We start from the raw sequence: 13935 nt of genomic DNA on the forward strand, positions 1-13935 counted from the left end.
GGGTTAGTCTGCTACATAAAACAAGCAAAGAAGGAATTGCTATATCCTCCAGAATTTTTTATCTAGTATTCTAACAAAGAAACATTGCTTAAAACACCTTTTATAAGAATTTACCCCATATAATGTTTTCTAAGAGATGGTATTTAAGACTGTCTTGAAGTTTTCTTGCAGAAGGTCCTCTGCACTTATCTTCTCTAATAAGGAAGACCTGTAATAACTGTTTATCATGGACAGAGCTGGTCTCTTCATTGTGACCTTCTGTACTTCAAAATATCTAAGCCCAGACTCAAAGATTTATCTTCTAAGTAAACATTGTATAGACCATCTTTTGTTATGTTTCTGTATACCTATGAAGCTACCAAAATAATAAGCCTGCATTATATACTCTGGACTTGGTACTAACAAGAGCACATAGTTATACAAAGGGTTTTTCTTCTGTTTGTTATTCCATGAACCTGCCAATTTAATGTTGCTGCCAGTTTGACTTTCATATGTCTTAATAACTGTGGCTTTTGATAATTCTGCCCAATACATCCAGCATTTAAATGTTGCCATCATGTTAGCATCACAGAGTTAACTTTGTCATAAACACTGCCTGCTTAGAATCTAAAATCAAGTGACATTTCTTGTCCTTTTTATGAGTCACTTTTTAAAAAATCATTGGGATTTTATAAAAATAAGCAGGTTAAAAAAATCCAGAATTATTTTGTGAAGCGGGCTTCAGTTCATCTTATTTATTCCCCATGACTTCTTTCATTTCTTCTGTGTGTCTGTCTTCCTGTGTTTGCCTGCCCCTCTCTTTCTCTTCTAACAGCCCCCTTGAACCAGCTGATGCGCTGTCTTCGGAAATACCAATCCCGGACTCCCAGTCCCCTCCTACATTCTGTCCCCAGTGAAATAGTGTTTGATTTTGAGCCTGGCCCAGTGTTCAGAGGTAGTTGGGCTCTTCTTTCTTGTTTTCACCCAAAGCAAACTAAATATAAACTACAGATGCTGTTTGTGCCTCACCCTCACAGCGTGTGTTTGTAAGTGTGAGAGTTTTCAGTACTAAATTTCTGCTTGGCCTGGCTGGAATGCTCTGAATGTGCTTCTCACACATACTCACTACTACACGTTTTCTGTATACTGTCTATTATAAATTTTTAAAAGCAAAAAAAAAAAAAACCTGAGCTGAGATTTCCATCTTGTTATTTGTTATCTTATTACATCTTGGTCTTGATAACTTAAACTCAGTGGGTGGGAATAAATAAGATGGGAGGGATCTTCAATATGGATTCCTTTAATTTTAATGTAGGTGATAACTTTGATTAATTATTTGTTAACAATTTTTGTGGGTTTTAAGAAAATTAAAATAGAAACCCCTATTAAATATTTTTATTAGACCTTTGGCTTTATTTTTTTTAATTTTGTATATTAGCAATGTGTTTTGGGGTTTTTTTTCCCCCAATATGGGATGTTTGTATTTTATACCAAAGTAGGGAGTTGTTTTTTTAAAAAGAAAGATTTATAATGTATTTTGGATATTTCAGAATACTTCAGAAACTCAGAGGAGTTATACTTTTAATTATACCCTAACAGAAAGAAAAAGTTAGCAGTATAATTTTACTCTGCATTTTATTTTGACATACTTTAATTCTTAAACTGATTTTTAAAATGTGAAGTCAAAGTTGGTACAAGTGTCTTGTTATAAATATTTTAAAAGAATTATCTGGGTTAGCAATGTATACCTGTAATCCCAGCACCTTAAGGAGCTGAGGCAGGAGAGCCTCAGCAATTTAGGGAGACTGTCTGAAAAGAAAAAATGAAAAGGGCTCTGGATAGTTCAGTGGTAGAGCCACCCCTATGTTCAGTCCCAGGATTATATATACTGACTCTTGTAATTAGTGATTAATACTTTTTTAAAAAGTATCTTTAGTCATAGATGGACACAATACCTTTATTTTATTTTATTTTTATGAGGTGCTAAGGATCGAACCCAGTGCTTCACACGTACTAGGCAAGCTCTACCACTGAACTACAACCCCAGACCCTATTACTTTTTTCTTTTTTAATGTAGCAGTAGTACTTTTCAGTTTTTGCTGTCTCAGCCCAGCTATGTCTCAGAAAAGTCCTTTAAATGGAATAGAAGTTCATTCAGTACTGAATAATATGAACTAAGGAATACAATATTACTACATAGATCAGAATGTGTCATTTGGGTAAACAATTAAGACTACATGATGTTCAATATTATCAGTGGCAGGTATAAAATGGATTATGCTCTAATTAAAAGACATGCTAGACACCATTTTATTTTAGAAAACTGCCTGTGAGATCATGGAAATTTCACATGATATTATAGCATGATGTGATAATGATAAAAATTCTACCCAGATTTAACCTTTTTTTTTTTTTTTTTTTTAAGAAAAGGAAGGGAGGAACAATGTAGGGCAATCACTTAGAAAGATTAACATATTCTTCTTTTTTGGTACTGGAGATTGAACGCTGAGGTGCTTTACCACTGAGCTACATCCCTAGTCCTTTTTAGTTTTTACTTTGAGACAGGGTTTCACTAAGTTACCAAGGCTGGCAATTCTACTGCCTCAGCCTCCTGAGTCTCTGGTGTTACAGGGCTGTGCCCCTGCACACAGCCCAGATTTAACATTGAAATGTTGTCTTTGACATCCTCTTTCTTTGAAAGATTATGGTTCCTTCTCTACCTTGAAAGTTAAAATCATTTAAAAAAAAAAAATTTTTTTTCCTGAAACCTTTTTTTCCTGTATATGGAAATATTACCTAGAAATCTTAGTCCTGTTCTATTGTACTCAGGCCTGACTTACTGTCCTGAGCCCATCTGAACCAGATACTACTATACATAGACTTAGGATGTTTAGCACTGAGTCACTATTTGGAAATGTGCCAATCAGAAAGGTTTCAATCCTGCCAATTGAGTTTGCTTCCAAAGAGTACCCCTTGGGCTTACTTGGCTTGCAAATTATTGGCATTCTTAGTAACTTGCCTGAAAGGCCATAACATTTATTTTCTATTGACTTACAAATGCAGAGATTTTTCAGAAAATCTTGAGAAACCTACTTGTCTTTGCTTACATTCATTTTGTTATACAGGTAACAAATTATATTAGTAAAAATAAAACAAAAAACTATAAAACTCAAGGAACCACTGACACTAATCAATATTTCTTAAGTATTAAAGCTTATAGTTTGGGGTTGTATTTAAATTTAGTGGCTATGGTGAAAGAGCCAGATGTTTTCAATAGTAAGGTCATTAATATTAGAAAATGTTGGGCTGGGGAGATAGCTCAGTAGGTAGAGTGCTTGCCTGCCCTGGGTTCGATCCCCAGCACTGCAAAAAAAAGAAAGAAAAAAAAATTTAGGAAATGTTTCCACTTGGGGGTTTCCATAATTTTTAATACTGATTGACTATTGAGGTAATACAATTAAAAGTTTGTTGGGTTTTTTTTTGTTTTGTTTTGTTTTTTTTAAGAGGGTTTCATCGAGTTGCTTAGGGCCTTGCTAAGTTGCTGAGGCTGACTTTGAACTCTCGATCCTCCTGCCTCAGCCTCGCAAGTCGCTGGGATTACCACACTTGGCAAAGTTTATTTTTAAATGTGTGCTCTGTAGACTTTTTAATTGACTTCGCTTTTTTAAAAAAATGCTTTGTCAAAGACACAAATTTAGGATACAAATTAGGATACAAATTTTTTTGTATCCATTGTTTCAGAGAATTTTTTTTTCCTAGACTTTGGACTAGTTAAACCAAGTTTATATCTGTCATTAGATTTTAAAACTTAAGTTGACCAGAAAACTAAAAGAAATTAGTACTAATCATCGGTAGGCCTCCTTTGGTTTATTATTTCCAAAAGGTCAGTATTTGAACATACACTAAATTTTAAAAGTCTTAAGACCAAGTCTGAGTCCTCCCCTGCACTTTGTGCACCCCCTGATAAAGGAACATGCTTGCTCCTCCTTAATGGATACATTTTCCCTAATTTAGGATCAACCACAGGTTTGTCTGCAACCCCGCCTGCCTCATTACCAGGCTCACTCACTAATGTGAAAGCCTTACAGAAATCTCCAGGACCTCAGCGGGAAAGAAAGTCATCTTCATCCTCAGAAGACAGGAATAGGATGGTAAGAATATTTCTTTTTTCACTTGAGTTCTTTCTTTTTTGAAATCAAAGCCACATATAATATTACTTTTAGATATGTCTGTATATGAAATAAAATTCCCATAACAAATTCAAGAGTTGATTTTTGCTTAAGAATATTCCTACAACACTAATTTTCATTTTCATCTCTAATATAAAAGACAGTTTTGGAAAAGTAACAGTAGCATTCTGCTTCTAAAATAAGAAAAAAGAGCCAGGCATAGTGGTGCACACCTTTAATTCCATCTACTTAGGAGACTGAGTGAAGCGGTAAGATAGCAAGTTCGAGACCAGCCTCAGCAACTTTCAAGGCCCTGTCTCAAAAAAATAAAGAGGGCTGGAGACGTGGCTCAGTGGTAAAGCACCCCAGGTTCAAACCCCAGTACCTAATATAAAATAAGGAAAAAGAGTAAATGAGGATTCGGAAAGCATGATTAAGCGTATGTATTCTAAAGGCTGGTTTACAATTCAAGAATCTACCAAGTGACAGCTTTCCCTATTTGAAAAATTAACTTCCTGCTACTCTTTGGGTAGATGATCCTTCAAACCTACCAAAGTAATTGGATATGTTGATTTTTTTTTTTTTTTTTAAGAGAGAGGCCAGTTAAGATATATGAGAAAATTTAGCTCTGACTAGAAAAAAGTAACTAGAAAAATTGTCCACAGTTACCATAACATGTTAAGTTAAATTTTGAGGGCTTTGAAACCAGAACTAATCACAAATACCTACTACTTATCTTGCCCTGATAGTCCTCCAAATGACACAATACTGTTTTATTGATTTTAATAATATGCATTTCTCACACATGATCAATAAATAATTTGCATTTTTAAATAAATTGTTTCCATCCAAGACTGACTTGTCTTAAATTTAAGTTTTGTATTTTTAGACATACCTTTAACTATTATTTCTTCAGTTTTTTGTAAAAGAAGCCATTTTATCTTCCTCATTTATGTTCCTCTCAGGCTTAGGTTAATGTACTTGACATGAAACATAAGTTTTCCCTTTTTGTTTGGTTTGGCCTTACTTGACTTTTGCACTTTTTTTTTTTTCTTTTTTCTTTTTTTTTTTTTTTTTTTCCAAGAAAACACTTGGTAGACGGGATTCAAGTGATGATTGGGAGATTCCTGATGGACAAATCACAGTAGGACAAAGAATTGGATCTGGATCATTTGGAACAGTCTATAAGGGAAAGTGGCATGGTATGTATGTAACATTGGTGACATAGTCACAAGTCACACAGGAATAGGATATGTGTAACAATTTTATTTTAAAAAATCAAACAGAGTATTAACTATTTGCGTCTTTAAACTATCTTCATCAGATGCAGAAGTCCTCCCAAAACTTGTAACAAAAATTATGGGAAATAAAAACCTAGGTTCACAGTAATCAGGACTCCTTTCATTATATCGCAGTAATTATTTACATGTGTGTGTGTGTGTGTGTCGCGTGCACATGTGCAGTGCAAGGGAGCAAACCCCAGGGCCTTGCCCATGCTAGACAGTTGTCCTCCCATTGAGCTATTTCCCTGACCCTTTTTATTTTGAGAGGTTCTCACTAAGTTGCCCAGGCTGGCCTCAAACTTGTGGCTCTCCTGCCTCAGCCTCCTGAATAATTGAGAGCAATAGGCATGTGCCACCTTGCCTGACTGCAGTTATAATTTTTTAAAATGAAGATTCTCCAGATTAGCTGTTCCCCAAAATGTTTTTGTATTTTGTTTTTTGTTGGTTTTTTTTTTTTGGTTTTGGTTTTTTTTTTTTTTTTTGGTACTAGGGACTGAACCCAGGAACTTTAACCACTAAGCCACATCCCCATCCCTTTTTTTTTAAATATATATTTTATTTAGAAACTCCCTGAGTTTCTTAGGGCCTTGCAAAATTGCTGAGGTTGGCTTTGAACTTGTGATCCTCCTGCCTCAGCCTCCTGAGCCGCTGGAATTACAAATGTGTGCCACCACACCCAGCAAATGGACAGATTTTTTTTTTTTTCCTATTGACCATATTTGGAGTTGTGATTATAGTACTGCTGGTGGGAAAATAAATTGCCACAAATTTTCTGTAAGGCAGGTTGGCAATATGTGTTTTGATCTAAGTGTCTATTAAAAGAGGATTGGATAAATAAATTGATAAATCTTTACATGATTATATAGGACTTTTTAAATCATATATAGAAGTACATTTATTGATATGGAAAGGTGTCTTTGGTATATTAACCTATATAAAATAGCATGTGTGATGCCCCATATATGTTATATATGTAATACAAAAATTTTCTAAAAGAATTTTAGTATATTTCTCTTTAGTTTATCATTTTATATGTATTCATAAATATTAACACTGCATACCTATATAAGCCTTACTACATATATATCAGTATGATGTCAGCTGAGTGGCATTATGGGAATTTTCTTCTTTCAGAATGTTTTTAAACATTTCAAAATGTTTTTAAACATTTATTTTAAGTGGTATGCAAATTATGTGTTACCACTGATTAAATGAATGCTGTATTAGATTGATAATTAAGAGAAATCAATAATACACATATAAAAGCATAATGTAAAATTTAAAAATGCGTATAAGTACACAAGTAGCTGAAATCTCAAAAAGTGAATATAACCGTGAACAACAAACAAAAGGGCTAGGGATATAGCTCAGTTGGCAGGGTGCTTGCCTTGCAAGCACGAGGCCCTGGGTTCAATCCTCAGCACCGAAAAAAAAAAAAAAAAATTCTAGTTTTCCATTGTGTGACTATAAGCTGATTTCTTCTTCCATCTACTATATATTGAGCATTTGGATAGTTTCCAGTTTGGTGCTATTCCAAATGATGTTGCTATGAATACTTTTTGTATGTGTTTCAGGGAACATGTAAGTCCATTTTTCCTGGGTATACAATACCTTGGAGAAAATTATGGGGCTACATGATTTGCATATGTCCAGTTTTATAGATACTACCAGCAATATTACAAAGTGGTTGTACCAGTTTTCACATTTAGTTGTAGGATGTGAGAGTTATAGCTGTTTTACATGAAGTATTTTTGAATTATGATTTTAATCATTTTCCTAATGAAAAGCATCATAAGTAATCCATAGCTTTGTAAACAATGTTAACTGCTCTCATAAAGTTTGAAGTTTTAAATTTTAAGTGAAACTCCACAGGGACTGTTATCTCTAGTTTCAGTGTTCATTTAGTAAATATATCTCATTGAATACGTTAAATAATCAGGAAAATACTCTGGGTACTTAGTTAAGCCAATTTTTCAGGTAAAACAAGATTGGCTATTTGGGGATTGGTCTTTTGAAATACTAGTATAGGAGTATTTTTGTCAGTTTTGTTTTTATCCTTCAAAAATTAATGCAGTTTAGATAGTTAAGCCATCATTTATTTGTAGTTTAATAGTGGTATAGATTTAGGGTTATGATAATTAGTGGAAACCCCCAAAAATGTTTTATAGTTTTAAATTTTAAAAATTGGAATGACATTTGAAATGATAATTACCTTTTAGGTGATGTGGCAGTGAAAATGTTGAATGTGACAGCACCCACACCTCAACAGTTACAGGCCTTCAAAATGAAGTAGGAGTACTCAGGTGAGCTTCTTATGCAAATTACTATTTTCAGGAGAAAGAAGTCGTTGTTATTAGCTCCTGTTCTGTTGGTACCCACTATTAACTTTACAAATTTCCTCAAAATGAGTAAGTAGATAGAACCTTAAGATGCCTAATTTTATTTTATCTTTCAGTGTATTCTTTTCAGTGGTATGCAATATTATTTGGTACAGCTCATAGAAAACTTAATTGATTGAAGTAATGAAAATATAGTATTCTGACCCTGTGAAATAGCAGTTCCACTTATGGAAATAATGCTTTCAAAATTCTTAAGTGTTTCAGAACAACTTGAGAGATTGCATTTACTTCTGTACCTAGAACTTAAGGAACATTTATTTTACAAATGAGAGTAAGTTCAAGGTAGGACGACTTAAGTGAGGAAGATTCTAGAACTGTAATTTGGGAAGACAAGTCAATAAAACTTATATTACAGAGAAGACTGTTAGATTTAAGAGAATCCTGAGTTGCTACATTATATTTCAGAGAGCAGAACAGGGAAGCCAGTTGTGGAGGTTGGAGGAAAATGATTTTGTCTCCATACAAGAAAACTTTCTAATACTAGAACTATTTAAACAAAGAAGGGAAGTGACTTTATTCAATTAATGAGCTTCCCATAAAGTCACGGTATTTAGCAACCTCTACTTACTTGTCAGAGATATTTAAAAAAAAAAAAAAAAAGATATTTCTGAATATGATGGGTGATTAGATAATTAGATAATTCATCTAAGTGTATATGTCTAATGCTTTTTTTTTTTTTAATACCATTTTCTGTTCATCTAGTGCTTGACTACTTTGGCTCTCTTGCCAAAGTTTATTGACATTTATTATTTACCATCATTTTACTTTTACAGGAAAACACGACACGTGAATATCCTACTCTTCATGGGCTATTCGACAAAGCCACAACTAGCTATTGTTACCCAGTGGTGTGAGGGCTCCAGCTTATATCATCATCTCCACATCATTGAGACCAAATTTGAGATGATCAAACTTATAGATATTGCACGGCAGACTGCACAGGGCATGGAGTAAGTTCCATTCTGTTAATTCTCTTGTAAATTCCTTTTGAAGACCCTTGAAGATGTTTTAAAGGCTTTGACACTTCTTTTAAGTTGCATTTTTAATTACTGTTCAACTGTATAAGGACACTAATGACTAGCAATGTGATACAAAAATATAAAGCAGTCTTTCTCTAGTGTTGTTATCAAAGCATACAGTGAAGTACACCAAGTATTTAACAGTAAATATACAACTGAGTGTTTCACATTCAGTGACTGAAGTAAACAGTAGAGGCTCAGGAAGCAAAAATAGGCAAAAAGGTAAAAATAAAAAATAAAAACAACTAAAAATCATTAACAGTTGTTTATATATATATGTATATATAAAAATGTTAATTATTATATATAATGTTAATTATTTATCCTTTCAAATCATTTCTCTAAGTGCCCAAATTTTCTCTTGTAAAATAGTCATTTAATAAGTTAAAATGAAAATCCTCATTCTGATCCTTTTCAAGGGTTTCAGGTTGAGGGGTGTGTGTGTGTGTGTGTGTTGAATTTTGTGATATAATTGAAAATATAGTTATTTTTTAAATTTACATAGCTTAAAATGGATAACTCACTTGAAAGATTAATTTTGCATATAACTCTTTAAGAGCAGATAGATAAACCAAAAGGTAAAATTAAAATTTGAAAGCACTTACATGAAAAATAAATTCATTAAAATAATCTAAGCATATTTTAAAAATATGTATTCTAATCTAAATAATTTGTAGTATATAAATTATTTTCACATGCATATGCTGTCATTTAATGTTATGAAGTAGACATTTTTATTTTCTTTTTACAAATAAGGAAACGGGCTTTAAGTATTTGTATAAGGACACATTTAATAAGTAGCAACAAAGGTACTTAACTCAGGATTTCAAATTCCAATATTTTTTCCCTATAACCACTATGCTACTTTTTCATTATAAAATTGGAATAAAAGTCTTTCCTCTAAATTACCTTCCCTGGCTCAGATCTAGGTAATATGTCAGTAATTTTAGATTGTTTACAAGCCTATGTTCAGCCAAAATGCTTATATCGCAAATTATTACTTTATTCAGTAACAGTCCCACTTGTCTACTACACATAAAACACCCTTTCAGATGAGTTGGAATTTGTATCTGTTCAAATCTAAATTCAAAGAGTAAATAAACTGTGGCAAACGTAGTAAATATTCAGCAAGAAACAGCTTCCCTCAACCTCCAGTCTCTTTCCTATTCCTTTAGCAGACTAGATATGCTCTCTTCTCAGCACCTTTATACTTGTTCTTTTCCATTTAGGATACTTATGCTACAAAAGTCCCTTCTTTTTAAGACATGCCTTCTCAGATCACTTAAGATAAACAGGTCCCCATCCCATCCAGTCACTCTATTGCCCCTACCCTTGTTCATTTGTTTGTTTTAATACCCAACCCCACGTGACTTGTTTTTTTTGCGCCACAACCCCCCCCCCCCCATTAGAATGCAAGCTATGTGAGAGCAGGAGCTTTGTTTTGTTTGTTGCTTTATGCCTAATGCCTGGAATAGGGCCTGGCCTGTGATAGCTATGCAATACATACCTGTGAAATGAAGAAATGCATTATTACACACAACTGCACGTTATTGATAGGTTTGTCTTCCAGAAGAGAGAAAAGCCAAATTCTTCTCATATCAAAACAAATGTCAAAGAAAAAAAAATAACATCCAAAGAAGTAATAAAAGTGAATAATAGTAGGCTGGGGTTGTGACTCAGTGGTAGAGTGCTTGCCTAGCATGCATGAGGCACTGGGTTCAATTTCTAGCCCTGCACATAAATAAATGAATAAAATAAAGGTTCATCAACAACTAAAAATGTATATAAAAATATTTTTTTAAAAAAAGTAAATAGAGGGGAAAAGATTTGTGATAGAAGAGGCAGCAAAATATAGTTGTTTTTAGTAAGACACAGTCCACACTTCTGTAATCCCAGCTACTTAAGAGGTTGAGGCAGGAGGATATCAAGTTCAAGGCCAGCCTAGGCAATTTAAAATTTCAAGACCCTGTCTCAATAAATTTTTAAAAACACTTTTTAGCAACAGTGATAGGGCAGTGAAGTACCAGGATTAAAACAAGCGACAAGCTGGGTACAGGGTGTTGTACGCCTGTAATCCCAGTGTCTCAAGAGGCTGAGGCAGGAGGATCATGAGTTCAAAGCCAGCTTCAGCAAAAGTAAGGCTCTAAGCAACTCAGTAAAACCCTTTCTCTAAATAAAATACAGAATAGGACTGGGGATATAGCTCAGTGGTCAAGTGCCCCCGAGTTCAATCCTCAGTACCCAAAAAATAAGTAAGTAAATAAAGTGACAATAGAAAAGAACACTATCAAATTGAAATTGTTGTGTAGTCTGGGAAATTGTCAGGGAATAGGTGATATTTTCCCATTACTTGATTGTTTAGAATTATGCAGTCTATGTACTCCAAAACACTGCGCTTACGTTTTGAAATTGTTCTCACTCTTTAATGAGTATACCTCACACACACATATTCTCTTTTTCTCTCTCTTTATATGTGTGTGTGTGTGTACACATTCACACTTTTCCATCAGGTTTATCCTAGATTATAGTAGCTAGAAAAGTACTAATTATAAATTTTAAATCTTCTAGCAGAGTTTACTTTTTATTGCAAGCTTAAAAATTAACCAATTAGCCGGGCATGGTGGCGCATGCCTGTAATCCCAGCAGCTTGGGAGGCTGAGGAGGGAGGATCATGAGTTCAAAGCCAGCCTCAGCAAAGGCAAGGTGCTAAGCAACTCAGTGAGACCCTGTCTCTAAATAAGATACAAAATAGGGCTGGGATGTGGCTCAGTGGTCAAGTGCCCCTGAGTTCAATCCCAGAACAACAACAACAACAAAAATTAACCAAATAAAATACAGTTTCTTCTCCTTTTTTCCTCTTTTTGTTCCTTATAAGATGGTAATACACTTCTGGCTAAATATACCAACACATCTTGAATTTCTAAAGGTATGGTGGCGCACACCTAAAATCCCAGTGGCTCGGAATTCAAAGCAGCCTTAGTAATTTAGCAAGACCCTAAGCAACTCAGTAAGACCCTGTCTCTAAATAAAATATTAAAAAGGGCCTAGGATGTGACTTGGTGATTAAGTGCCCTTGGGTTCAATCCCTGGTACAAAAAAAAAAAAAAATGGCTTTGCTCTCTCCTGAAACTCAACTAAAAATATAATAAAGGAATTTTTTTAATATGAATATATGAGGATAGGGATAATAAAGAAGAAAAAGACAGTAGCAACAGCATTTTAAAAGCTGAAAAACAGATAGAGGAATGATAATGGACTGAACTATGACCAAAAACACTAAATCATTAGTTGGCAATGGAAAAAGGAAAATGAACCCAGTTTATATCACAGAATTCTCAACAGTCTTAGGAATTAACAGTACCAAATATAGGGTGGGGCAGGGAGGCTAAAGTGAAAGGCCTGTTTGAAAAGCAGTTATTTATCTAAATCCCTTCTACTTTATGCCATTGGGTAACTGCCTATCCCTGTCCTGATGGTAGACTGAAAGTTTTGTTCTCTAGAGAGGGGAAAATGAGTGTCTCCAAACTGGAGTACTCTAAGCTGTGTTTAGGATGTGCATACCTTACCAAAACAGAGAGATTTTGTGACTACATACTTCTCACTGAGTGATGAATAGAAATTTTCCCAACCTTCTTTTAATTGGATTCCCAGCGTGCTAACAGTCAAACCTTATTCTTTCTGTAGGATATTTGAAGATCATAAGGAATCTGTATATGTGTAATGTGTGTAAAAGTTTTTATTAGTACATTAGAGTTAAACACTATAGTTCTCTGAGGAATCTTACCAGCCAAAGAGGAAGGTCCCAAAGAGAGTGACATCAGGGATTCCCACCTAGATCACTGTACAATTCAAAGCCCATCTATATGCCGAAAGCTTCCATCCAGTTTATTAATCCTTCACTTAGTCTAAGACAAATTATCTCTGGATCATCAGATAGAGAAGGGGAACTCTGATGCAAATGAGAGAAGACTGAAACACACAGAGGAAAAGGCCCTGGCATTGCAAGAAATAGACCCAGTGAGAAGAGAAGAGAAATGGACTGAGGATGTAACTCAGTGGTAGAGCTCTTGCATGACATGCTTGAGGCCCTGGGTTCCATTATCAGCACCATAAAAAAAAAGAGAGAGAAAATACACACACACACACACACACACACACACACACACACACACACACACACACACACCAGCCCAGTTGGTGGAGAGCTACCAATTTCTTCAGAGAGAGAAGAAATGACTTGCTGTCCAATAAACAAGAACAGATGCTTTCCAAGCACATAACAACAGAAGATGTTAGTTAAAATTTTGATATTTACAGTATACTGGAAATTATATCCTTTTCAGTTATTTACACTTTTAAATGTTAATTTTATGCAACAAGGAGTTGCATACTTGCATACTTTGTTAGAATTCATTTAAGAGATCTTTAGCAAAAGATTGTTAGGCAAAATGCTTTGTGGTTTAATATTAGTTTGTCTGTATTATACAACATAGTTCAGAAAGGACACCTGGACAAACTTTTTCTACAAACTTGAGTTACATAAAGGTGTATATTTAATTGGAATACATAAGCAGATTTTGTCAGTGACTTGGTGAATGGTTATCCTTGTTTTGTTTTCTGCTATGAGTGACTGAAGCACACTGTTTTTCTTGTTTGATTAAACTGTTGTTAGAAGACATTCAAATTTGTTCAGGCTGGTGGATATTAGGACAAACAGGATATCCCTAAGGGTCATTAATTGGTTCTTTAATTCCTAACTGTTGGTTATAATTTTATAACAAATTTTAACTTGCCTTTTGGCTTATGGTCACCTTTTCAACCTCATGTTTATCTTACTATGGATCAAACAACACGGAGTCCCTCACATATCATACTTTTCCTCCCTATTTCCAATGCTTGTTCATCTTGAATACTAACTGATTTCATCCTGAGGGCTTTGTTTCAAAATTATCTCCAGTAGTTCTTCCCAGTTGGTAGCCTGCTTGGATAATTAAGAGCTTCTTAGCACCCATCCACCTCTCTTTCCTTCAACCCTGTGGCTCTGACTCTTCATGGCTTTTCTCCCCAATCATCATCATCTCCTAAA

At 34.4% G+C, this 13935-nt stretch overlaps 1 protein-coding gene across 1 annotated transcript in view; it reads left to right on the forward strand.

Annotated features, from left to right (window-relative positions):
* Braf (B-Raf proto-oncogene, serine/threonine kinase) overlaps positions 1-13935 on the forward strand; it is a 182111-nt gene that overhangs the window by 134067 nt on the left and 34109 nt on the right. Inside the window, 5 exon segments of the mRNA XM_047560012.1 lie at positions 3994-4130; positions 5233-5350; positions 7651-7710; positions 7713-7734; positions 8604-8780. Of these exon segments, the coding sequence (XP_047415968.1) occupies positions 3994-4130; positions 5233-5350; positions 7651-7710; positions 7713-7734; positions 8604-8780 (514 nt within the window).

The sequence above is a fragment of the Sciurus carolinensis genome, chromosome 8 (assembly GCF_902686445.1).
Source record: "Sciurus carolinensis chromosome 8, mSciCar1.2, whole genome shotgun sequence".
NCBI lineage: Eukaryota > Metazoa > Chordata > Mammalia > Rodentia > Sciuridae > Sciurus > Sciurus carolinensis.